This window comes from Hypomesus nipponensis, chromosome 4, assembly GCF_054491055.1.
Source record: "Hypomesus nipponensis isolate SF chromosome 4, ASM5449105v1, whole genome shotgun sequence".
NCBI classification, from domain to species: Eukaryota; Metazoa; Chordata; class Actinopteri; order Osmeriformes; family Osmeridae; genus Hypomesus; species Hypomesus nipponensis.
In genome coordinates, this window is record NC_140364.1 from 6,243,212 (window position 1) to 6,271,087 (window position 27,876).

A 27,876-nucleotide genomic window follows, 5' to 3' on the forward strand; every position below is an offset into this window, starting at 1 on the left:
GGACCTGACAAATCGCTGTTAACTTTAGAGAAATGAAATGCATTAGTGTGCCAGAGTGCATTTCTCTCATCAGTATGTGGAGACAAACAGGGGTGTCTGGTAGGGTTGGGTGTGGAGGGTTCTATTGATTAAAGGGGACAGAGTTAGAGAGGGTTGCTGTGGGATTCCAGCGTCGCCTCTGTTGGATCATGAGTCCTAACATGCAATGACAAATAGACAGGGGACAGGGAGCGAACACCTCCAAATCAAATGAACTATGGATCGCAGTAGCGTGGACTTACAGCTTTGGGGTACCTAGAACCAGGAAGTCATAAATTGATGCAATTGAAATGGGCCGTCAGTTGGGGATTGCTGCTATAATTCGTTTTACGACGTTTGCCTCAGACTCACAATACTAATGGTGAGTGATTGTTGTCCCACAGCAGGTTCGGTAATAGAATATACAGCTAGGGAAGTGGAAGGCCATGACTAATATGTCTCTGAGGAGCTCCACTTGGAGAAGCCTGGACAGGAAACAACCTGCTCTGATACACCACCATATTTGAATTCATTGCTTACTGATAGTCAGGTACGGTCCACTAGCCTGAACAGAACACAAATCATGTTCTAAATAATTATCAAGTTTAAGGGTAAATGAAAGAAGGAAAAAGCAAGGAGTGCAAAAGCCACATTCTTTTTTATTAGAATATCATACTGATATTGTTTATAATAACATGATGTCATATATTTATTTATATATTTTACATGGGACACAAGCTACTAAGGTATACATACAGTAAGCAAACATATAAAAATATTTGGAGTAGTATTGGCACAGATGAGGCTCTATGTACTGTACAGATTACTTCTTGGCAAAATAAATACATCATTAAATAAGTACATGTTACTCACAGTGAAGTTAAACTTTTTTTTTGTCATTTACATTCACGTTAAACATTTGGAACATTGTAAAGTTCCAGAACAACATTGAAGAGCAGACAATGGTGATACAAGCAAAATAAATCTTACTTCAACACGACCGACACAAAGCCCTGGATCATTTAATATTTGAATATATATCCTACACTGCATATACTCTCTTGCTCTCTGTCTCTTTCTGCCCCACATACAGACACACATACAACCATACAAGCGCAAAAAAGAGTATGGTTGACTCCAACAACAAATGAGGATGTTTCATGGGTTCCAGTCAATCATCCAAGGTGACATTAACCTAGTTAAAGTACAAGTAATCACAGTTTCAACCAACTTCATTTGAAAGTCAAATCGTACCTTCAAGCATCATCAGTACTGACAGCGAAATACCTTAGATCGTTAAATCAGTGTTGGACAAGCAGCTTCTGGGTCCAAACAGACCGACACACACACTATTCTAATTTAACAGAGCTTCTATGTGATTATTCAATGGGAGACTACATGGGGAGGCAGGGTGACCCAGCTAGACCGTGAATATTAAGGAGCTCAACAAAATGTGGCAAGGGGACCCCTCCCAAACTAGTGCTTGCCCTTGCTGGGAATAATCTCCACTCACCTCACCATCCATGACCCTCTGGGTAAACAGATCGTGGCCCTATGGGGGGAAAAGCAAACAAGCCAAAGCCCCACCTTGTTGGGGGGGTTGGAGTGGGGGGGGGGCGGGAAATGATGCATGATGCCTGGCAGCTCCCACAGATTGCTTACGCAGCTGTAGTGGCTTGTGAACGCTCCCCGCCTCCTGAAGGGGGGGCCGTTTAATTAGAGTCAATCACAGTGACACTCTGCTTACCAGGCAGTGCTACAGCGAACACAGGGAGCCAGAGCCATCTCTCAGCTCGCACAAGAGCACTTTGAAACGTCACCTTTTGTACAAAAGGACAGTAATCTTGAGGACAATGGCTTACCAGCAGAGGCTTCAGACAGACCTGCTGAGGTCGGTCCTCCCTTAAAGGAGCTGAAGCGCCCATCAAAAACAACAGGAGAGAAAAGAAAAACACCCACAGGTAGTGTGGAGTCCATCTTCAATGACGTGGACAGGGACTGGCAAGCTGTTTAAGTGCACGGACCTACAGCAGTAAGGACAGCCCACTCGTCGCTCAGGGTGAAGGGTTCATGTGGTTTCAGCCAACAGATGTGAATGCCCAGACGGATGTGGAGCTTTGCACGGGCAACACCGCGGCAAGCGCTCTTTCATATCAAAATGTAAACATCGTTTGATCTTCATGGACAGCCGTGTACAGTAGCTATGTGAGGCATTTAGTCTCGAGGGGCTTAAAAAGAGAGACTCACTGACTGTCCATCTCATGTGACAGATATAACTGTGGCATAACAGAAAGAGGAAGAAACTAGTCCACACCATAGATGTTTTACAAACAATATTCTAATGAGATCATTATGATAAAAATAGAGCAAGTCCATGAGATACAAGATTCTGTAGAAGTAACTTTTCACTTTCAAGATATTATAAACCTTCAACATGGTAATCAGCTCAGAGATAGCTAAGGGACGCTGTGACCCTGCATTCAACTAATGTTTCTGCCTCCAGAGAATCGGTACAGTAGCTAAAATAAAACACAATATCTTGACAGAAAAGGTTGGGGGACGTCAACACGGTGAGCTTCTTCATGAAACACAAAGGCATTGAAAGTTTAATGACAACAGAAGTCACCCAAGACAAGCTGCAAATGCTTTTGGATGAGTGTACACATTTAGGATATGTAATATATAAACTTATTCAAGGAGTATATAGGACTTGCACTGTATTATAGTGAATGTTTGTCCTCTATTTTGGCCTGTTTGCAATGCTGCCAACGGATGTCAATGGAAAACACTGTAAAGGTCACATGTTATGGGGGGGATGAACTTCAATCAATACAAAATCAATAATTTGAAACAAAATCTAGATTGGTTTTGTAAAAAGAAAGATTTTGTACAATAAAATATCACCACATACTCTGTGGAAGTTCAGCTTGTCATAAATATCGTACAATATACAGTTGATGAGATCGAGCCGCAGCAACCATCTGTCATCAAGGTCAGACTGTATTCAGTGTTGTCCTTCAAGGTCAGACTGTATTCAGCGTTGTCCTTCAAGGTCAGACTGTATTCAGTGTTGTCCTTCAAGGTCAGACTGTATTCAGCGTTGTCCTTCAAGGTCAGACTGTATTCAGTGTTGTCCTTCAAGGTCAGACTGTATTCAGTGTTGTCCTTCAAGTAAAGCTCACACCAGTTATCCAGACGAACCTCTTCATCAAATCATCTAAATAGCAAATACTGAACTACATTCTCTTGACCATAACTATCCTTTTGGTAGTGCTTTGGATACAATTTTATCCATAAGGCCTACTCAACATCAGTAATGAAGTATGAAATATACCTTTTTTTCAGTTGACAAAGGTAAACTTCAAACAAGACTCAGAACCTAGCTGCTGTCACATGACTTGAACTTAACTTATGATGTAGGTTTATACAGTAGTGCTAATGCATTAATGAAGTATTTATGTATATCTGTTAGACAACACAAGGTATACATATGGTACTTATTTACACTGTACACGCTTAGGGTAAAAAAACGGAACAAAACGAAACGTTTCCAACAGTTCTTCTCTCACCTCATTAGCCTTAGACACCAGCCTACACTGTGGGAAGTCTGTCTCTATTTGAAGTAGTTGAGCCCTGCCACGAGGAAGAACTTCTCGAGGAAGAGCTCCGAGTCGAGCACGGCGATGTGGGCAGCTCGGCCAATCAGAGTGTTGGCTGTGTTAGGCAGGGCGTGGAACACGTTCTGTCTGATTAACCTGCAGTCTGGGGCTCCCACCAGGGGCTGGAGCAGGTTGTTGATCATTTCTGTATACACCGGGCCTTCACATCCACAGATGGACAAGAGAGACAGACAGACAGACAGACAGACAGACAGACATGCAGGCAGGCAGGCAGGCAGGCAGGCAGGCAGGCAGGCAGGCAGACAAACAGACAGACACAGAGAAATTAGATCATAAGGTGCCTGTTCTTTAGAGGTTTAGAATGCTGACTGGAGGCAATTTGGGTCAACAGATGTAAAATAGATAATACTTTGGCCTTTATTGTGTGGTATGTGTGAAAAGCCTCATTATAATGAGTTGTACCTCACATAGAGTGGCCCTCACTGCATGAGTCTGGGCGATGACCAGCCTCTAATAGAGATCCAAACCACCAGTTTACTGTGTGTGTGTGTGTGTGTGTGTGCGTGTGTGTGTGATGCTGACCTGTGGTCCTGTCTTTGAGTGCAGTCCTACACATCTCTATTCTGGCCGAGTGGAAGGGAACATAGCGGTCCTGCGGCGATGCAACTAACACAACGTTCTTGAAGAATTGGAGACCTGGAGCGGCAGCGAGAAAAAACAAAGTGAATGTAACGAGTGAGAGTGAGTGTGCGAGCGAGTGTGTGCTTTATCACCACCTCACAATCATCATCTTCTGACAGCCGTCGACTGATAAAACAACTCTCTTTTTTTTGTCGCCTGTCAGTGCGCTTTTTAGAGACTGCACTTGGTGGGTTTCAAATGACAGGTTTTGGATCATTTTGTCAGCCTGACACAGCTCGGAGAGAGAGAGAGAGAGAAAAAAAACGTCGCTTGCAGTCTTATCTTCTCCAAGTCTCTGTGACAAACGGCTACTTTGTTGTTTTCACACAGTAGGGAGGCCTCTCTGAGTTAGCTGGCTTGGTATGAGTACAAGTCAGCTGACGCAGACAGAAATAAGACTAGACGACAACGTTTCTATGAACATTCGGTGGCTTCTCTCAGTGATCAGTCTATAGAGGAACATATCGGAGTAGCAACTAAATGTGTTTGTGCCATCTTTCGACTCCAGTACCTGGCTTCTGGCTTAGAAGGTAGAGGAATGTCTTTCTCGGGTCGGTGTGATCTCTGAAGGTGAGCTGCAGCAACGATCCCGACTTCTTCAGCTTCTGCATGAGCCACAGACCTGGAAAAGACGCGTTGGAATGTCACAAACACATCCTCTCTAAAGAAATGCCTCCAGAGCACAACAGCAGGGCATATGATATGGAGTCTGGAGCCAGCTAAGGAGCAGAAACACCCTAGCAGGTCAGCATAGTGCAGGATGCATTGTCAAATCACACTGTCCATGTGTGGTCTACTCACCAGTGCTAACCAGAGTGCTGCTGTTGTACAGGGTTCCCAGGTGGGGGCCAGACAGAGACAAGAACGTGTGCAGTTTACACAGGTAGCAGCGGAAGCGTGGCCTCGTCAGCACCGAGCGGATGATGACGTTCCCCAGAGAGTGGCCAATAAAGCTGAGGGCCAGAGAAAAGAAACACCACAGAGATGAACCTCATTTCTCATATCTATCTGCCGCTTACAGCTCAGCTCAGTGCTTGCTTGGCGCAAAGTAGCCCTGATCCACCACAACGGTCCTCATTACCAAGAGACAGAGTGGAAGACGTTCCTCGATGTTCTCGGTAATTTAGAGGTCTAAAGCCCTCGTCCGTATCCATATATATATATGCAACTGTAATTCAGCAAGTAGAACTTTCTTTCTTGCATAATACATGCACTCTGTGGTTTATGTTCCAGCTTTGTCCTCCAGGACTGGAAGACATGGTAATACGGCACAATAATTAATTATTCTAGTCACAGCAGTAAGATCTACTTCATAGACTTGTCACATTATTTAATGTAGCAGTACAGTAATAGCCGACACCACCCTGTACACCAGATTTGAGCAGCTTTTTCTCCCGTCTGCTCTGTAACTAAATATAGAGGATGTGAACAGAGCCAGCTGCTGGAGGAAGCCCATCATTTTAATCGATAAGACTAGAACTCCAGAGTATAAACTCTAAACTAAGTTAACATACTGAAATAGCTGCTTCATTCTGGCTACAAAGAAGGTGATTGGCACATTTAGGGTTATTCATTTACACAATGAATTCCTGTCCTAAATTGGAAGCACAGGATAGAAAAACAAATCTATTTTTAAGGAAATTCATTGTTTTGTGTCCTTTTCATTTTTTTTTTACAACCTGAACAAAAGGACAAAGGGCATCAATCTGCTGCCACCAAGTGGTTGAACTGGTTTACTACAAGTGTTCATGTTCTTGTATACAGTATCTTTTATTATTAGATCAAACCAACATAATGGACTTCTGCTCTTGCTGTTTTTGTATAATATGTAGCCGGCACACCTGATCCAGCAGTGTAAACGTTGAGAGGCTGACCTTATTCTGCCGATCGTCAGATTGTACAGCTGAATGTGCTGAATGATCTCATCTAGCAGTCTGTCCGTCATGGTGTCGAAATCTGCAAACGTGTCGGTCTGTTGGGCGGAGAGAAAGGGCATGTCAGCATTCTTTAAACGGTGCTGCATGACGGTTCATTCAGATTCAGAACATTCTCCCAACATATCCAGACCTGACACTGTACCTCAGACCCTACCTGGTTCCTCTCAGACATGAGGAAGTCTAATCTCGACCCTGGTAGGCCCAGCTCAATGAAGGTCTTGACCAGCCGTAGGTCTGCACTGTTTCCTGAGTGACAAAAGTGACAAAAGAAGACACAACGTTTAAACCACAACGTGGTAAATACATTTACACTCTACAGCCCCTGTAATGTAAGCTTCAGAAACTGGAGGTTAATCATGTTCAAAGACTACACTACCTCAATACAATGCAGTAACGTACGGAAATCTTGTACTGTACATTCAATTCTGGTATGTCCTGTATCAAGCTGTGGGTCTGTTGAAAGCCAAATGTGACGGATGTGAATGAGGAGGACAGTGGAGTGGGGCTCGTTTTGCTGCTGACTCACCATCCAGACCGTGGACGCACACCACCAGGTGGATCCCGTCCTCAAACTCCTCGTCCTCCTCTTCGGGGGGGAAGTAGGGCAGGTCGGACGCCAGCAGGGGCAGGTCGCTGTACAGGCTGGCCTGCAGACTCATCTCCCTCAGAAGATCCTCTTTGGCTTTGTAGAAACTGGAACGAGGGCAGCACAGTGGGCGAAGATGATGAAACAGGGTGAAACGCGATCATAAATGTAAACCAGATACTGTATGGCAACTCATTTGTAGTTCATGTATGTAGGATCAGACAAAAACATTGCTTGCTCTGTCTGAATCAGCTATTCTGTTAGACAGCGGGAACTCACTGCAGCATCCTCTCATTGGTCTCGTCCTCTAAACCCAGGGTGTTGGACGACGACAAGGAGATGATGCCAAAAGAGCCCAGGGGCTGATGGGTAATGGGGGAGGTAGCCTGGCGGGTAGAAAGGCCACTGATGGAAGGAGAGTCTCGGAGGACAGAGGAGAAGGGGAGACAAGTGGGGGCACAGGACACAGACATGTTGACCACTTCCACCACCTTCCTATTCATGAAGGCCAGGCCAGAGCTGGGGATCTTCGCAGTGGGCTTGCTATGACACTCCAGTGGCCGAGGCTCTCTCTCGTTGGCTGCGAACCCGATGAGGTCGTCCAACCGCGCCGCGCCATTGGTTTGGGGATTGACGAGGTCAGCGGGTCTGTGTGTGTTGTCGGTGTCCTGCTGTGGAAGTGGGGACACCTCAGGGTCACCCAGAAGGTTTTTGCTCTTAAGATCAAGCAGCTTAATCTGGTTTAAACTTTGGCACCTGTCCCCGATCGGATAGGTCTCCGCTTCCATCTTCCCACAGTTTTCATGAGCACATGGCTTGGTTCCACAGCTGCAGGCTGCCACAACCCCTAACATCCCATGGTCTCCAAGACAGCTCGCCTCCTCCATCTGACTGACTAGAGCTGTGCTTTTCACATCGGGACCCTCCATAGACATCTGGAGCCGAAACGCTTTGGGGGAGTCGCTTAACGCTGCCATTATGTCCCTCGGCTCCTCATTCAGGCATGTATCAACAGGTCCAGTGATCTCTCTGGGACTGCTGCCACTCACCCTCTGAGCTGTGCCTACCTCCAGAGATGGACCAGGCAGGCCAGCTTCAAGAAGATCTCCCTCCAGGATGTCCTCCAGTGAGGGTGGAGGCTCCTGGCTTCTCTCAGGGGGACCACCGGCAGCAAACGTGGAGGAGCCCTCCTCCCACCCGTACCCGTTGGTCCCCTCGCTCTCCGTGTCCGGCTCCTGATTGGCCGGGCCCTGGTCCTCCTCGGTGTCCTCTGGGCTGCTGATCTGTGGGGCGGAGACGGACTTGGTGAGCTTGCTGAGCTGCTGCCTCTGGAGCTCCTCCTCCTCGTAAGGCAGCGAGCTGATGGAGGTGAGCGAGGCCTGGATGCCCCCGAGGCTGCCGTTGCTCTCCGTCTGCAGACCCCCCTCCAGGGAGCACCGGTGGGCCGTGCCGCGCCGCCTCACCAGCGGCTGGAGGATCTCGCGCTCGCTGGAGAAGTCCAGCGGAGGGCGCCCCCTCAGCGCCTCAAGGGGCCAGGCCACCGAGCTGGGCTCGCTCTCGATGCCCGAGTCGGAGATGACGGAGGATGAGCGCTTCATGATCTTGAAGCCGCCCGTTCCTCCCCGACAGTTCATCTCCCTTCGGAGGTTCCCAGTGAAAGGAGGCGTGACTGGCTGGTCTCTGAGAGGAGCCGGGTGGGTGGAGAGACTACTCAGGGGGGCGTCTTCGCTCGCGTCATCTATCGACTGAGTCAGTGGCATGGCAACATCTGACTCTTCCCCATCCAACTCGCTCTTTCCTGCACTCCTGTTTTCGAGGACATCTTGACTCACAGAGTCATCCTCCCCTGTGAGATGAATAAAAGCTTGATCTTCACCACTAGGGTGTGAGTCAGTGGAGGGGTTGTGTTCAGAGGAGAAGACAGAGACCGCATCTCCTCGGTGTGGGTCTTTATCAGTGGGCCTGTCTGTGATGTACCTCAGCCCTGAACCAAGACCCCCGTCTGGGTCTGGGTCCTGTTCTGACAGGGCCTGTTCTCCAGGGTCCTGGTCTCCAGGGTCTTGGTCTCCGAGGTGTTGGTCTCCAGGATCCTGCTGCTCTGCTGGGCCTGCCTGGGAGGGCTCTGGGCTCTCTTTATCCAGAACAAAGTCCTGGAGACTGCTAATGCTGCTGGTGCTCCTGCTCTGCCCACCGATCAGAGAGACGTAGGCGGGCAGGTCCATGCACTCCTCGGTGTCGGAGGCCTTGTGGGGTATTGCTGGTGAACTGGCTCCCTGGCCAAGCTCATGAATCCCATTGGCAGTGATGGTAGAAGGGTCCGAGGTGGCCTGGTTATCACTCCCAGCAAGGGTTGGCACATGTGCTCCCCACTCTACAATAACAAATCAACAGGATTTATAGGATCGAACCATACTGTCTGTTACAGAGCTTACAATACAATAATCACCCATCTTAAAGACAACTTAAAAGGGGATAGTCCATCCAAGTAGCATAGCCATCTAGAATGAGGATATTCACCTGTGCAAGGAGACTCTACGTATCTGTCTTCAAAGATGATGGGCAGGCTGTTCCAGTCTCCGTCTATGTCCAGGCATTCCACAGGTAAAGGGGGCATTCGAATCAGATAGTCAGAGCTACGTACCTCTGAAGCCATCTGCCCATGTTTGTTGATCCTGTAACAATAACACAGGTGAACACAACACAGAGAGTTGTCCCAGAGTTGCCACAGAGCTATCATAGAGCTGACATAGAGCTGACATAGAGCTGCGATGGGGCTGTTAAAGCAGAATCTAGTACTTACAGCTCTTCTTGAAAGGTGAGGGATGTCTCTTTGGAGTGCTCAGTGAAGAAGTATGCTTCTGAAAACCTCCTCACCTGAAACACAACCAACCACATTCTCTGTGATGCGCATCCCAAAGATGTTATACAATACTGACAATTTGTAGAAGTAAAGAATGAAAAGAGGTGAAGGAAAAAAGGAGTTTGATCCAAGCTATGAGAGACAATGGATTAGGTACACTCTTTCTTGATGTTCTTCCTCTACTATAATCACAGAGTAGGTGTTAATTGAAATCCTAACTAGCAGGGTAGCAGAATAAAATATCCCTGCAAGGTAATCTCAGCCAAGCAGGTTGATTATTCTCTGACAAAGGAGATGAAACTTCGTCAAATACAAGAGCCTAGAGCCCTGCTATATTAAGGAGCAGATTGGGAATACTTTAACGTTAACATTAATCATTCAAGTGATTAGATGTAAATTGCATTTGGATTCCGTGCCTGTATCTAGGCACGCCACTTGGGTGGGGGGGGGGGGGGGGTGTAAGTCCTATCACACACTGGAATGTAATTCATGTTTTACAACCAGGGAAGGGGTGGGGGTAGGGGGTCGCTCTGAGGGCTGGTGATGAGGGAGTCTCACCCTGAGTGTGTGATGCTCCTGGGCTAGGTAGGACAGGATGTGGGGGTTGGGTACGGCCGCCTCCAGGAACTGGCTCCACAGAGCAGTCAGCTGGGAGCAGAGCTGGCTCACGTCTCTGCTGACCTGCTCAGCCACCTTCTCGTGGCAGCCCTGCAGCTAAGGCAGGAAACAAAGGGAAGCCAGAAAGGAAGAAGTTAGTGGAGAACTCTTGCCAGTCGATGACACTGCGAAGTACCAAAAAAAGCAGGTAGTTAAGGTAAGGTCATTTAACGGACAGATTTCTTTTCAAATTGAAGTCTATTTATAAACTCACCTGTAATTCTATTGTCATCTGATTTAGGGTCTCTTCCACAGGTAGGTCCTCTGTAAAGAGAAATGTATTCATGTCAACATGCAGCTTACTCCAAAGACCGTTTCTCACACACCGTATCACATTAGGAACGAGTTTTTGACTGTTGACATGTCTACAAGCATGTGATGAACCATCTTCAGCTGGCCTCACCTATCTCCAGTTGAGGCAGCTGGGGGATCTCCTTCATCAGAGCGGTGAAGTAGGAGCGCAGGCCTCTGAGAGCCACCAGCAGGAGGCGACACAGTCTCCGGTGCCACGTGTGAGCTCTCTGCAGGCAGTCCTCGCTGGGTACGTAAAAACTCCCCTGAGGAGACACAGAGGAAACAGTTCAACAGTTAAACAAATATCTCCTTTGATGACCAACGGGGACACATGCTTGAGTTATACAGCCTCCGCTATGAAGGTGCCTGTGAGCTTGTTACTGACTGAGTGTACGAGGAACTTGTCTCTGTGTTCACACCAGTGTCTTAAACCAATGGAGGATCAAATATGAAAGACACAAGCAGGCTCTAAAAACCACTTGTAAAGAAACAGACTTGTAACCAGAATTATGAGGAGCCTGAGTCATTTGAGGATGGACCCGTTTACAGCAGAAACGATCTAAAGGAATGACAGACATTGTAATGGCAGCACAACCAATTGTCAGCACAAACTCATTTAGTTTGGATGCCTCATTCTTGCCAGAAGATGGCACTCTAACCACAAAGCAACCATACTCAAACTTCTTAAGACATCACATTCTAAGCCAACCTTGTTATTGTAGTCCATACTGACAAACTTTGATAGTAACATGTGGCTGACATGACACGCACGCCAGGCTGTCATCTCTGCCAGGTGACAGTCCGATCAACGGACCAGCCCAGTGGGCTAGGCTTCGGGCCCGGGTTCAGCCCACCTCCCCAGGTTCATCCTCTGGCTGGGAGGTTTAACCAGCGCCAAAGGGACTCCGTTTTAAAGGCATGTAATGCCTGTGTATCTGTGGATGTACTATAATTTGCTGGAGGCTGGTAAAGCACCAGCCCTATCATCATACCTGAGCGTGCTCTGTAATTGCAGCTCAGCAGCATCCCCACACCAGGAAGGAACATCTGTATGTTTACTTTCATAATTCTTTTTACTGTTATGGGGCCTTGGTCCGTGGAGCCTTGGAGCGAAGGAGCAAAGCAAAATAACAATTTTTAAACTATGAACCGGTCGTTATCTTAAAAAGGAGTTTTTTCTTCCCTGACAATGCATTAGGGGCTGACCTGTCTCTCATCCCACTAAACAGCCTGTCCGTATAGACTGCATTTCTTAAAAATACTTTCTTCTCTCACTACAGTGACACTGCAGTCTCCTTAGTACAAGACCTGACTGTGTGTGACAGGAATACCAGGATGAGTAGTCGGATGGTACACTGCGTGCGGTGGCTGTTGCCGAGCACCATGGGAAAAGTAGACGTAGGGGGTCCATCTGTTTACCATGGCGAGACTTGCTCTGTATTTCAGTACAAGGGAAATAACATGGACAGACAAGCCTTTACTTAGTGAGACACGTTTATGTCGTATAGCACGAGGAATAGGCTTTCTGTCCGCCTACTTAGAGAGGTTTAACTTGCACAATTTCATCTGAAGATATTCTTGCGAGAAAACTGTAGGCTACACTCATTAACCCTCAAAAGAGTCAGTAACCCTCGAGGCCCCAACTACAGTAATAATCTGTCAAAAAAAAAAAAGAAGAAAGATTGGATTGAGATCTCTCATGCACATCTTTTTATAGCCCTGTGGCGTTCTGGCCTAAATGATTAAGAACACACCTTTTTCTTTCACCCGTAGACCACGTTTCAGCTGATCCAGGTGGAATATCTGCAACAAACACGTGGCGGGCTTTGGCTATAACAACGCTCTTCATAACGACGGTAACTAAAAGCAGGGTGGAAATGCATTGGGTCGGCTGGGGGAAAGTGCTGAGAAACGTGCTCCAGCCCCCAGGTAGGAGCCTCTAAATAAATAAAGGTGGAGGGGAGACGGGATCACTCGGAACACATTTCACCTGCAGCGACGTGGAACGTGGCCGTTAGCCGGAGAACTCATTACCGCGATCAAACGTAGCTCCCCTGCTAGGCTAAACGCAGCGCTTATTAAAGCTCTCGGTCGGGGTGGGTGTAAAAAACAGGAACAGGGGGGGGGGGGGGGGAGGAGGGGGGGCTGTCCGGGCACTCGTTAAGGTTTACAGTGCAAGCTGTGACGTCCGCAGGCCCAAGGGAGAGAAACGCGTATGAAAACCAACTAGTAGGCTACTGAAGCGGAAAAAAAAATAACTAACCAGTTGGACCCAAGGTAGAGGCTGGCCCATACAGGAAATGTCCGACATAGTACCCATCGTAACAAGCTAATGAAAAATAGTTTCTCCGTTGGACGTTTCTCCTTCTCCCACACCACGAAGGAGCATGAAAGTGTTCATGGCAAATCACTCTCACTGCACAACGCCGACCGCGCCCTGACCACTCAACAAGCCTAAATGCCTTGTGAGTCAGATAAGAGGACGACACAACACCATTAAAACAAAGCACAAAAGAGCATCTTCACCTGAGGCCAGCTGTGGGTCCTGCCTGCCCAGGCATACAGGTTAATTAGAAAACAAAGGAGGTGAAAAACTGGAGCACATCAGCTCTAATCTCCGTGTGGCCTACTTAAACGGTCTATAACGACCAGGGGAACTGACAGATGATCCAGCAGGGAACTGGGTGCCTGATGAACTCCATGGTGACTATACCTCTGTGATGACAGGTTTGCAGTATCCAGCCCCGAACATGAGGTTCTCTATGGACATGGCAGATTGGTCGCTTCCACTTTCTGGAGAGCCCTTGCCAAGCCAGGCGCCCTTGCCTGTCCGTGCAAAACTAGAGAGAGATAGAGAGAGGGGGCATGTGATCGAGAGGGAATGTGAGGGAGAGGGAGAGAAGTTACCCTATAATGCAATCAATAAATCTCTGCTGTAATCAGTGTAATGGATGACTAAACATTTGGGTGAAGGTATCGGCAGCTGGATTCATCACTTAAGTGTTTGGAAAACTATTAATTCAAGTAGCCGGAGGATGCAATTTCAGGGCACGCTGCCAAATCAAACGACAAGTGTGCTGAGCCGCAGATAAGCAGGACTTGACTTGCAAAGTGCTGTACAGTCATACAAAAGTCAACCCATTCGATTCCTGTGGACTTGCATGGGGAAAACTCCAGCTTTTTAAGAACCGGTTTCCATAAAACAAGTCTACAGACTCCTTTGGATGAAGAACCTCCACTGAGGCATGTTTCAGTTGAGGGGTCGAAGCGAAGTCACATTTGGAGCTCTGCATCTCTGTGGTTGACTACCTGATGAGTGGTTGATGTAAGGCCACCAGGGAGGCATGTATGGACACAGAGATGACGGACAGGTGGAAGTAGTCGAACATGACAGGAACATGGTGGTGGAGCCCCTTCCTGGGGTGGAAGTGCAGGCCCAGGGTACGACTGCTTATCACAGGCACCGTCGCTATCTCTGCCAGCCTGGGAGACAGTAGACGACAGAGGAGGGCTTGTTCAAATCTTATAATACAGTTAGTGATGTAAGATGCAGCACCCACTAACACACTTAAAGCTAATGTTGGATAACTAGCTAGCTTGTTGGATAACTGTTTTCCCGAGGTGAGAAGAATGTTCAGAGGTCTGTCATGTGTTTTTAAATGAATGTCCCATCCCCGAGTGTAGACACCTCAGTGTGTCCTACCTTCGACTCTACCCCCTGTCTCAGTGCTAGAGGCATTTCCCTGACTTACATTTGGACTTCTGTTCACTGATGAGAGAGCGAGACAGATATAAAGAAAGACAGATCGAAAGGAGATAACCAAGAAGTGGATAACTAAGAAGTGGATTGGCTATGCCACTTGCATCCAATCCAAAGTGTGAGGGTGTGTGCGTGTGTCATCACTGAGTGTGCATACTGTGTGTCGTAGCTTACTGTTGCTCATTATCAGTGAAATGCAGGTCCAACTTCAGCTGGAAATCGACTTCGCTCAAAGCCTCTTCTAACTGGGAACAAAAACAACACAAAACAGTTATTTAATAAAACACTATGAAAATACACAACAATACACATTTCATACATGTAAATGCACACAAGCAAACTCAATCTAAATTTGTATTGGCTGTGAATAATAGGAAATGATGGCTGAGATGGAAATTCTGTTTAGATCAACAGTTTAAGAAACAAACAAGTATTGAAAACAATGTGTCGCCTCTGCCAGTAATGGAGCAATATGTTCTCTAACTCCCCTGTGAACCTTTGTCTCTCAAAAACACACACACACACACACACACACACACACACAATCACACACATTGTAGTCATTCTGCTAAGCTTGTGTGACACAAACACACACAGGCATCAACATCAACACTATAAGAACAAGCAGTGTTGTCAGAGCTATTGATATTCTGATTGAACGCACGCAAACACACACAGAGGAAATGGAGGGGTATTTTGGTCTGTGTAATCTCCGTTAGAGAGGAGCAGATAACCTCTATGGGGGTAATGAGGAGGAGTCAGGGATAGCTGACAGCTGAAACCTGATGCACCTCCCGGGCCACTGTCACATCTACATAAATGTGTAATAATACATGTAATGACATTTCTAAAATTAAGACACCTGATGTGAACATGTCGACACTAATGCAGTCTCTATATTCTGACAGAATCTGAATAATTTTAATAACAGTTCAACATTTATTTATTGAGCTGTGCAGTCACGAATGCTCAAGGAGAGCTATTTGAGGATCGGAATACAAAGGTAAAGCCCTGGGATGAGGGCTGAGGCAGGAGTCTGGAGCGTGTGGATGATTCGTCTGCGAGCAGGGCTGTTTCAGTGTGCTTCAGCTCCCATCTTGGAGCCTCCCTGTCACCCCTGATCAATCTGAGCCCACCCACCCCCTCCTCTTCTTCACAGCAGCAACAACACCAGACACACTGGATTTTTGGGGTCACGCTCACAGCGCAACGGCAGAGTACAAAGATCATCAATAACTGTCTGGCAGGTTTGCACGCTTGTATGAGACGGTGGATTTTCGAGCCGGTTGTCTCATTTGAAGAAGGTCCTTGCGGACAAAAAAGTCATGGTGTTTTTTTATTGATCCACCCCAAAAATGGGGCTTCATTGCAGTAAGATGTTTTTTCTCCACGTCATCCATGTATACCAGGGAATGCTGGAGGGTTCGTCTGCCAATGACCATAACTCACCCTCTCTCCATCCAGCAGCAGGTGGACCTTGAAGGTCATGCTGTCATTTACTGCGATTTCCTCGTTCCTGTAGAGGATCTGAAAGATTCTGCTGAACACGGCGCCATCGTAGACGCCCGAGGAACTGAGGCTGCATTCACCTGGGGGCGGAGCCAGCACACACAGCACACACATCAGACAGGAGAAGAACCGCCGGAAGGAGATCATGTAATGATGCAGTGATTCACCATTCCACGAGACAGCAACTACCGTATAGGTGTTCAGGCATTCACATGTAAAGCCTCAATTTGATGATGATATACGGGTATTTGATGATGATGATATGATATCCGGTGAAAACAGAATTCCCCTTCATGCATGATTATACTGTGATAGTCAGTGTTGCTCTCTGGTGGTGGGAGACAGACACAAGGCTGGTGGGCAACACACTGGATGAAGTCTTTGAAGGGAAGAGCCCCACTGGGCAAGTGCTCTCTTTCTCCCCCGTTCCTTCATCCCCTCTCCCTCCTACCCCCCCTCCCTCTCTCTCTCTGTCTCTCTCCCTCCCTCTCTCTGTCTCTCTCTCTCCCTCTCTCTCTCTATCTCATTCTTGCGATCTCTCTCTCTCTGCAGGCTTCCCCTGATAGAACAGTCGCCACACGACCCGTCAAGCAGCCATCACGAGCAAGCACCCCTCTGGTCATAATTTCTCATGGATGAGGAAATGCTGTGGTTTCTATCTAATGAAATTTTTCCATTCAAGTCACACTAGGTATTGATCATCTCATATGTAAAGGGAATACTATTTTGTAGTTGGATTCAGTGAGCCAGTAAGCGATTCACTGGTGTGTGTTGATAATGCACAGTGCTTTCATTTCCTTCCCAACCAGCCTCGTAGCTCCAGTATGAAGATCAAGGAGACTTTTGTTGACAGAGATTGGAGGATAGACTCTGCTTGCTCTGGGTTCATTTAAAAACATTGCATTTCAAGTTAGTATCCAAAGGGGGAGGGAGCTGGAAGGCAGAATAACTGGTAAGTCTTAAATCTTATTCGCTCAGAGTTGTACATTATGAAGGTGGTCCACTGCCGCATCGCTTCAAATACACTCTTTCGCTGCTCAGGGACTGAGCTTTACTTCCAACTTTGTGTTCTAAAGTAAATTCGAGAGCTCTGTGGACCTCTGTGGAAACACTAGTGCACGGCAAAACCAAAAAAACACGGCTGTGGCCGTGACAAAAAGAGTATTAAAAGTCCTAAAAAATAATATGACTGAGGTTTGAGTGAAGTTTTGAATTAAAAAGACATGCAGAAATTGTACCTTATACTATGGTGGACATGTTTTTTTAGCTAGTAACTTGGCACCACACTGAGATTTGTATTTATTTGGTTTGTTATGTAAATGTAAGTATTATAAAATGTATTTTTTCCTTGCTACTGAGCGAATTAAAAACATCCCAACCTGCAATCACTGTATTTTTCTGTATTCACAGCTATTAACTGCCCCAAATCAGCACAAGCAGCAATACTTCCTGCCCTAGAGTTGTTCGAAGAGTACACACAACTGAAATGTCAAACACACAATATCATTGTGCATTGGAGGGGGATTATTTCCTGTGTCTCATTGAGATAAAAAAAAAAAAATCCCGGATGGACTGCACACGGGCTGGCTACCTGGTGGCTGGTGCATTATGGCTATGAGGCTGTCTGCGAGGCTTAATATGTGACCTTGTGAGGGGAGAGGCAGCGGCAGACGGGAGGGGGGGGGGGGGGCTGCGGTTAAGCTCTCCAATTAGAATATGGACACAGCCTTTCTGTACGCTGCTGCATTTTAGCACACTGTACTCACACACAAATCCTACATCTCAGGCCCTGTAGCCAAGCAGGAATCCACCCCACTGTGGGATATAAGGGGATCCTATTGTTTGAGGACATTACTGTTTTCACAGAATGTTCTGTCAATACTACGTTTATAGCTCAGTGTCTCCAAATGTTTCTGACATGTTACTGCTGATTGAATATTCTGAGAAGACTTAAATGTTTATGTAGTAAGCGATTGTGCGACGCAAGCAGGACCAGAGCAAGTGGATTTCTACCTAACCTGCATTGTTCAGTTTCCACCGAGGTGTCATTAAACACAGCCGAGTTCAGCCTCCAGTTGAGGGAGCGCAAAATACAAGATTCACAGTGCTAAGCTCCACTGTTGCTTAGCACTGTCCTAGCCTGACATTTATTAGTTATTCTTGTGACTATCTTATGTCTGTGTCAAAGTCAAATCTCAATGTTATAGGAAGGGTTTTCACAACCAGGCATTCCTTGCCAAAGAACACGCCCCCACCCCCATGCACGCATGCATGGAAGCACACACACACTGCTTCCTGCACTCTGCTCCAACTATCAGGGGCTATAAATAGCCTGTATTACCGCAAATCGGTATTGCCAGTGTTGGTGCTGCCTGCGTATTCTGAAGAACAGATCTGGCCGGTGGTTTTTGTTTGGTTTCACTACTAAATAGATTAAATGACAGCTTATTACACATGCATTTGACTATTTAACCTCTAGAAATTGTGCAAATATTGTTTGTGGTATTGCAAGACAGAAAACAAACAGATACCAATTCTTTTTTCCCCAAACATTTTGTCTCACATTCTGCAGTTCTCTATTGTAATTGACCTAAAGGGAAAACAAGCCTGGGATCTCTTTCTGATTAGACAATTATTCTATTTCAGGAACAGCTCACAAAATCACGAGGGAGATATTCCAACAAAAACTGAGTTAATCACTCTGATTTTGAAAATGAGTTTCCATGTAAAAGAACAAAGAAAGAAAGGCTAATAAACATGAGACAATCACAGCAAACACTTTTCATCAGAACAAAACTCATAACGGCCACACTCAAATTAATGATTCCATCCTGTAAGAAGACATTCAATTTACAATTTTGTCTCTGGTCCTTAAGCAACACTGCTATTCTTCAAATGAAAGCCAACTTGTGCAGGCAGAATATTGTCAAAGAGAGAACATTTGCTAACAGCCTATAGGGCCACAGTATCCAGCCATAGGCTTGGGCGCAAAGACAGGTAGTTACCGGCTGGTGTTTGGATTCCTGTACGGAGGGAAACCTTTAGTTAGGTTCCTAATAGAGGAATTTAAAATGGGTCTTAACAGATGTCATAACACCAGGGAAAATATGAACAATAAGGGCGGACAGAAAGAATGTGGGGGATACGTTTTCTTTCTGCTCAAATCACACAGACATTTTACCAAGGGCCGTAAAAGTGTTTGCTTCAGAACAGACTAAACCAGCTTTAGGAAAAAACATTTCCCACACAACACTATCTGGTTGCAATACCATGCATGTGCACAATAAAAAGCAGTCACCTTTAAAGATGACTGTTCTCAGAACACTTCAAAGACAACTCGGTCCTACAGAATGTATGTCATTTGGACAAAGAATGCAGATCACAACAGAAGATTGTTATCACGAGACTATGTGGGACCCTGTGTCATGCGAGTGTGCTTTTCCCAGACTCATCCCCCCCAGAGCTTCAAAACAGGAGCTGCTTATCAACATCAACAGAATTCCACTTCAGAACCTACTCTCGAATTTAGGCAGTCCTAAATCTGTGGGACTCACTCTCTAGTTTCCTGCTGGAGACGTGGAATATTCTGGATTATGGTGATGAGGTGTTCAAGACTCAGAACATGTAGCAAAGTTTGAAAGTGTGTGAACTCATGACAATTTCATGAGCGCACAGAAGAAAGAAGCTAACTGCAGCCGGCCTATGGGCTGCAGTTCTCAGAAACAGTGTGTTGTCTTTGATGAAACCTCACAAGTTTAGAATATGGTTATTCTCGCCATCCTCCCACAGTCAGACAACAAATGCAAATACGCATTGATGAATCAAATCATGAAAATATGGTCTTCACTGTCCATACTCATATCCAGAGAGGCCATAACAATATAACAAATACAGATAATGCTGATAGCATTGCTCTAAAGAGGCCAAATCAATGGCCAATGTAACACATTTGCAGAAAACAACTTCCTTATAGCTTCCTCTGTCTTTGATACAAATATACTAACGGTGCAGTATAAATTACAAGACCTCAGTTATTTGTTTTTACCTGTATTCCCCTTTGTTGTTGCTATCAACCTGTGTGGCACACGAGGTGATACCTTCAATCCAGCTCGGACCTGGTAGAATCTGAGAACAAAACGACATCCGGAATCAGTATCTGCCACATACAGTACAGAGCATACCGCATCTTTGTACTACACATTGCAATAAACAACTAAAATCACGAGTGCTGAGACATTTGAACAAGATGCATGCCAGGACAAATGGCCTGGAGGTGGCCTGACGGTCATGTCAAACAACAGTGGACAGGACTTGTACAAATGTAGCTGAATATTTAATGAGGAGAAGATAAAATGGCAATAAATAATGAATCCTATGTAGTAATGCTCATCCATTTAGAGTGAGGCCAAGGCTGAAGAGCAATACATTACTATACATTATAGTTGCTAAAAACATTACAATTACATCTGCACTGAAAGTACTGAAAGTGTGCTTTGCGTATATTGGAACATTGTGACTTGCACACAGAGCGGAAGATTAGGCGGCGGTGTATTGAAAGAGACGTCTTACAAAGGTCACTGAGGGTTGGAGAGAAATTGGTTAAAAGCACATGGGTCCACAGGGACACATTGGCAGTCTGAGAAAGCAACGCTTGGCTGTGAACACAGTCATCGCATCCATGTTTTAGCGACCGACAGGCTCTTACAGATGGAGGCGTGACAGTATAGAGCGGCAAAGAGGTTTTGAGGGTCAATAAATAAATAGTATATAAACAAAGGGTAGTGTTTGTCTGGCGTACAGTTGGATAAAGCTAAGTCAATGCTCAGTGGATTGACTGGTTGGAGCCCATTGTAGAGCAATTGCTGTTTACAGATCCTTAAGGGCACAAACTGCCCAAATAACTGGGGTTAGAAGATCATTTTAAAGCAATTGCACAGCAAGGATAAGTTATCCAATTTCAGTTTATTGTTAGACCAACATTTGATGGCCAATATGGCAAATTAAAAGGTCAGCAATCCTATCAATCTCTTCTGCTCTATAAATCAAATGCAGACTTCATCAGTGAATTAATGCAATCAGTTTAAAACAGCATGGATTTCTCTGAAGTCCACTGCCGATGTTCACTTTTACTGTATAAAATGTGTAAGAATTCTACTTTACCGCCTCACAATAACACATGACACTCATGTATAGTGGTCAGTGGTAGAGAGGGACCTGCCAGCTCGTCATGCCCTTTTTCCTCTATGGGGCACAAACATGGCGGCCAGTAAAATCAAATATACTAGCGCACTCAACTGAGGAGATTACTATGAGAAGGCTTTAGCTTTCCTCGTTTGGGGTGGGGGCAGGGGAGGGGGGTCAGAGGGTGTGTGGATCAAATCTCAGTAAAGCTGGCATTTTAAAGAGCCCCCAGCCAACCAGATGCCAGTCTCTAATCTCCTCACAGACACATCATACTCTATAGTATAAAATGACCTTATTCTATCCTTATCATTGAGATTGTTTACTGGAAATCTGAAGCAGAAGTCTGTCACATAGGATTGAACAGTAGTTGTACCCTCATACTTAACTTGTTCATGTTTCAGTTATATAGCATACTAATTACTGCTAGGTACAGGCAAGTTTGCACCAAGCAATATAGTGCTAGCCAAATGGTCTTAATGTCTAAAAAATATGCTCACCCTCTCTGGAAGAGATCCACATTGTGAAACTTGTGCAACTCTACAGAAAACTCCAATGTTCCCTGTACTTCAGACATGATACATTCCAGTTCATCACCTGTCAAAACAGAACAGAACAAATCAATACAACACTGCGGTGCTTGGTTTAAAACTGGGAAAAAATGAACAATTACATCAAATATCTTCACATCGTTTTTGTGATGGTTATACCTCACAGTGAGAACCTTGGTCTGAATACAGCACTACCCTGTTCCTAATTGAGTCATCAGAGGAAGGAGTGATGGCCTTGATACAAGCTACTCAGGAAGCGGCTCCGCTGAAGAACAGGGCACCTGGCAAACAGAAGCCCAGAACATTAAGATGAATGAAGCAAAGAAGCCCAGTTGGGATTTTCAGATGTTCATGAATGGAGGCCGAACACAGAACTCAGCTACTCGTCTCCTGCTGAACCTGTGAAAGCGTCACGGCTCAGTCTGCTTCAGGAGCTTCATTCACACTCCAGTTGGAAGCTGTTTCTGCAGTTTTCTTACGAGGACGTTCCATTGCAATGCTGCTCACAAAAGCACTCACTGTGTGTACTATTTGTCTGTGGATTCATGTTTCTGGTACTTTTTTGTTGACACCGTGAAATGAGTCAATGTGCAAAGGATCCGTCTTTGTGATGCTGCTCAGTCACATTTCTGGGTTGTCCGCTGTAAAGAAACATGAGCAGGAGATGGAAATAACCCAGTCTGCAGTGCACATACTGTGTGTTTACAGTGGTGTGCACATCCTCATTATACCAGAATACAGAAGATCAAAACACTGTGAGGAGTATGTCAATCACCCTTACGGCCAATTAAGCAATGTTCTCTGGCTACAGTAATTACATAACATTACAATCCTTGGAAATGATTTTATCCGCATAACTAGACTACCTCATCCTATACCGACCGTTTGCTTTAAATGGGGGTCTATCTCTGAGCAGAATTATTCAGACACTGATTCAGACACAAAATAGCAAATCTGGTGCCACTGCACTTCTCCAACAGCTATCACTTCTAAGAAACAAAATAACGATCGTTCCTACAGTGCATTAGTTGACCGCTGATGAAAATGGCCAGGGGAAGGGAGAAACTGTAAGCGACAGAGTCTACTCAGCTCTGCTGACTTGGCGTCTCGTGTCACTTTGACAGGTAAGGGGGTGTGACTGTACAATGTCTCCGCCCCCCCCCCCCCCCCCCCACACACACACACACACACACACAACTTCCCACTGACAACTGTATTAAAGGTTAATATATAGGGCGGTGAGCTTTGTGCTGTGTCAGTGGGCCCACTGACACAGGCAGTCACACTGTAGTAACAATGACCCGTCTTCTGGCCACTGACCTGCCAGCCTTGGAACTTAGCTGTGAAGAGGAGTGTGGAAGAATATTGTTGCTCCAGTGGACTTGTTCTAGAAAGTTTGGCCATATGTTATGTCTCATTAGTTAGACTTGTAATACAAACAGCCTCCCCTTCCTTCATCATTCACTTTTGGCTGTGCTTTAGAGTCCAAAGAAGGATTGGAGTGCTTCTGCTGCTCCGTGACAAGCAGGTTACAGAGGGGAAAATGAACACTGTGTTCTTGACGGAGCGTGGACCCAGAGGCTGAGGCTGCATGATTCAGTCTCTTTACAAACACACACACACAAACACTCTTTTTCTCTCTCCCCCAATAGAGCAACTAGACCATATTCTCACAGCCAGCATAGAGGCAAAGGCCAGGTTCTTTCCTGATTGTTTGTACCTCTGCCGAAATGATCAATAACTCAAAATCTGGGGGCCATTCAACGAGTCAGAGAATCATGAGAGGTTTCAAGTGTAACTCTTTCCTTCTTCCTTTTCTGTACTACATGTGCAGTATGTGCATTGACACCTAAATGGAATAAGACACACTGTAACCTGTATGTGGAGCTGCCTCACCAGCATGTGAGACCAAAACATTCACAGAAGAACACAAAACCAGTTTCCATCTACTTCACTGCTGAGCCATTAGAGTCTATTTCAATGGTTACAGTCGACATGAAAAAGACTGCTGATGGTACAGCAACCACGTGATCCTTTGTGAAAGAGAAAAGGCATATGGGTTTGTAGTGAGAGGTTTGTGACAAAGGTCTTCATTGGTAAAAGTAACTGAGAGGGCAGGATATCTTTCTCTCTATCAGTAGACAACAATTGTTGTCATATGACTGGCATGTGACTTGCATGCACAATTCCACTCAACTGTGCGATGTGGGTTTGTAACATCAATTCCTAGCCACATGTGTTTACTCAGTATTGTTGAATGGACAAGTGACTGTGCTGCTTTAGCATTTTTATAGATGCTCTCTCATGACTAATTATCGAGTGTCAGTTTCTGAAGCTGGCTGCTAAACAATGTAATGAAAACCTTGATCATTTCAGGTACCATCTGTTTGGAATCTGATACACATTCAGACTATTTAATGCATTGCCATTACTGTACAATACAGGTGGGGGGACATGGGCTGACAACAACATATTGAATCCTACATGCTAGGCCTCAGGGCTTGTCCTCACACAGCTTGGTGCTGGTGAAGATGACTATTTCACTGACATCACAGTTATCCCAGAATCACAAGATCCTGAGGTAATATGTCAAGAATGCTATTTAAGGACTGAATACACATTGAGGAGACAGAATGGAGGACCCTGATAGCGTCTGTGTCACTAGGCAAGAGGCGGTTTGTTTGCACATGAAATGAAATGAATCTCTCACATTATACTGATCTTTAACCCCTTATTTCTTAAGCAATTTACACCACGGCTTCTATCCTTGATAAAACAGAGTGATGCAGGCAACGATGCAGTCTCACTTGTGTCTCAGAAAGGAGCAGATTACAACAATCATGTGAGGACAGATTCTGGCCAAGTCAGTTATTTTAAGGATTAATGAAAGCTTGACTAACCACACACATACTATCTTGAGAAAAATGGTTATACATGGTGAAGGCAGCAGAAATTGGCTAGTCTTTTATGTTAGACTCCTTAATAACCTACAAAGTGAATTATATTAAATCAAAGACCCAACAACCACAAGCCAAAGCAATTACAGAACCAAACAATGTGGCCAGCTAGCCTGTGATGGGGTTCAGCAGGTTGAAGATGTTGGATAAATGTAAGTGGAGAGGCATCCTTGCTTACACATGGATCCCTTGTGGTCAGAGGACATTTTGCCTGCAGCAGATGGACTTTGGAAGGTTGAAGTCAGCTGGATAATCCTTGTTTTACCACTTCAGGATTCATCTTTGGGGAGCATTCACCAATCTGACAGATGTAATGTGAAAACTGCATGCCCTTTCTGACCTTAAAACACTGTCACTGACATGCGAATGTTGACTAGTTATCAAGTTGAATATTATTGCTGGCTATCTATTTTCCTAATTTTAAAGTTTTATAAGAATATAAATGTTTCAGTTAACTTGATAATTTATTTTACTGTGAAGTCTATATCCAAATATGAATTATTAGGAGTGGTCCACTGTCATTCACAATCATGTCATTCATGGATTAACTACAATATATCTGTGCTCATTTTATTTATGCTGTTCCAGGTCAACTTTAACAGTAACCATCACAGGTCTGTATGTCTAACAGTGACAGTCAGAATACAATTAGTGAGGACTGAGGACATAAACTCACATTGTGGTGGTTTTAATAAATTATGTGCTACTATTAAGTCATATTGCTTCATCCTAGAACCTACAGAAACTATCGCTACAGTATTCCAACTTCTATTACCTGTCACCAAGTCATTTAATTAAACGTGGAAAATCATGTACAACCGACCACTAAACAAGATTAACCCGAACTGAACATGCAAGCGGGAGCTTTCCTTGAGCTAGCCAACCAACCAGTTTCCAAATGTTCCAGAGCATCCAACCTTTCATTTCTCCGTCCCACTGATGAACAATGGGGATGCCACTATCACAAAAACCTTACCTTGCTTAATGATGCTTTGCGATCCCCCACTCCTGTTGGCCTGCCTCCAAGTCAATTCGTTTATTTCTCAAGACGTTATCCTCCCAACCTACGAACATATATAAACGGTCTGCGGATTTGAGACTTCAGTCACTGTTTATATCGGTGTGTCGGTCCTCTCCGCTTCGTCTGCTGAAGCTGCTGTTGCCATGGTTATTCATTCAGCCTCTGCATGTTCTGCAGTGCAAACCTAGCAGTTTATGTTTCAACCAGCACAGGGATGTTCAATTTGTTTAAGTGCTGCTACTGTGTCTGTCTCGTGGTTCAGCTTCGAGTTCCTTCGTGTCCTTTCGGCATTTGACAGTTATCGTTTCAGGATAATATTAATGGTCAGCAGGCAGCCCTGCTGCTGCACTGTGCGTAGCCTACAACTGACGGGTTGACGTCAGAGCCCACTGAAAATGCTGAACGCATCCAAGTTATCCAAATCTTCTGATTCGAACCTGCTATAACAGCTACCACCCACCTTCTATATCGAGGCCTCAAATATTTAAAATGTTTAGCCTAGAGTTAACTTCATACAAAAATTCATGCTTTGGGGCTTGAATTAATTGGCTCGAACCAGACTTCATTCAATTATTTTGTCAAGTGCAAACAGTCATGTTTATTGCCATTTTTCAATATGTTGGCCTGCTACACCTGTTCACCAAATGACTTGTACCTGTGCTTATCTCTCTCTCTCTCTCTCTCTCTCTCTCTCTCTCTCTCTCTCTCTCTCTCTCTCTCTCTCTCTCTCTCTCTCTCTCTCTCTCTCTCTCTCTCTCTCTCTCTCTCTCTCTCTCTCTCACTCTCTCTCTTTCTCTCTCTCTCGCTCTCACTCTCTCTCTCTCTCTCTCTCTGATACACCGTGCCCTCTTCAAAAGGTGGATGATGAGATTGCAGGTGTGAGGAGAGTGTGGGGATCAGGACTATTTTGAACCATCTGTTCCAGAAAAGAACCCTTCCTGTATTTACCCATATCCCCCCCAGGTGAAATATGGGTTTCTGTCTCACATGAAATAAGACAATCATGATCATGGTCTTTTAGGCTTAGCATTCAGTATAACTCCCCGAGACTTTGGCTAGACACATTTTTCTCACCTACTTACTACTATATGCATCTCATCATGTCCACGCATAAACACTATGCTTATAGTCAGACATCTTAATGTCTGACTATAAGCACTCACTCATCCCGGTTCCTGTTTCCCCTCATCAAGGGCAAAATGCCCCGCCAGTAGCCACTCGGAGCACACTGCCATGAGCATAGAGCTCTCTGATTTAGAGGAAGAGCACTATTGATTTTCATGCAGCACTGCTTGCCAGGGCCCAGATGACCATAGTCTTGAACAAACACGTGGAGATTTCAATCAGTGGGAGGCTGCATAGCAAACAAGGGAGGCCCGCATACTCAATACTCATACCTCCGTCTCAACTGCTGAAGCTCTATGCTATTTGAATGGCAGGCCTAGTCCCTTATGGTCCCCCCGGGTCTCTACAAATAAGACCCCGGGGAACCTGGGAAGTTTTCTCACTTCTGCGTTTAAGCAGCCATTATTTATGGATAATGTAAACATGATGAAATATGCAAAGCATGAAATAAACTTAGAACTCCATTTTGCATTCTGGTTCAGGCCACAGTCGTACTATTACTGTAAACACATCATAGCGTAGGCTTGCTTGTTGAAACTCTTGATTGACGGAACCCCGAAAGCCTATACGTTCAAGAAGACTAATGTTCAACTCCTGTACATACAGTATGCTGAAGATCAATACTAATACTTAAAGCTCTTTTTACTTATTTGTAAGCCTTGAGACCAGCATGACCAGAGACTGCATCCTACTGGAAAATACAACTCTAGTAGAGCCCTCTGCAGTGAATGTGACTGTTATCGGTCATGTGACTTATCACAAGTTGTTTTCTGTCCTCTATCTCTTTCTATGCTTTCATTGAAAGCATGAGCTCTCAATTACACACCCTGGACATGTGATCTCTCCAAGGCCTCTATGGGGACTCTGACTCTGTATTAAGTTTCCCAGCAGGGGAAAGTGCTTTCATGCAAGTATCATGATTCACCAAGTACAACATAAATATTGATCCATCTAATCTAATACAGATACAAACATGTCATACTTGACCTTTTTATTACTGGTTGTAGTAAATTGCAGGGTGTCAAATATATCTGAGGTTAGTTATCGCTGATCAAATCAAATCAAATGTATTTGTATAGCCCTTTTTACTCGCAAGCATGTCACAGAGGGCTTCACATA

At 45.2% G+C, this 27,876-nt stretch overlaps 1 protein-coding gene across 3 annotated transcripts; it reads right to left on the reverse strand.

Annotated features, from left to right (window-relative positions):
* Nucleotides 1-670: 670 nt before the first annotated feature.
* Nucleotides 671-25,981, reverse strand: fam135b (family with sequence similarity 135 member B). 3 transcript variants are annotated; one of them, XM_084696560.1, is made up of 22 exons: nucleotides 25,588-25,981; nucleotides 21,814-21,935; nucleotides 21,604-21,700; nucleotides 19,968-20,047; nucleotides 15,863-16,002; nucleotides 14,588-14,658; nucleotides 13,963-14,136; nucleotides 13,367-13,493; nucleotides 10,763-10,916; nucleotides 10,574-10,623; nucleotides 10,261-10,416; nucleotides 9,643-9,716; nucleotides 9,360-9,514; nucleotides 7,910-9,213; nucleotides 7,122-7,513; nucleotides 6,783-6,949; nucleotides 6,411-6,502; nucleotides 6,194-6,291; nucleotides 5,121-5,272; nucleotides 4,831-4,941; nucleotides 4,221-4,334; nucleotides 671-3,837 (listed from the first exon to the last, which is right to left on the reverse strand). In XM_084696560.1, exons 3-22 carry the CDS (start codon nucleotides 21,678-21,680, stop codon nucleotides 3,632-3,634), a joined length of 3,894 nt encoding a protein of 1,297 aa, XP_084552686.1. In that variant the 5' UTR covers nucleotides 21,681-21,700; nucleotides 21,814-21,935; nucleotides 25,588-25,981; the 3' UTR covers nucleotides 671-3,631. The 3 variants fall into 3 exon arrangements, with proteins under 3 accessions (XP_084552686.1, XP_084552685.1, XP_084552684.1); XM_084696559.1 differs by having other exon boundaries at nucleotides 671-3,183; nucleotides 3,588-3,837; nucleotides 7,122-9,213; XM_084696558.1 differs by having other exon boundaries at nucleotides 7,122-9,213.
* Nucleotides 25,982-27,876: the final 1,895 nt, after the last annotated feature.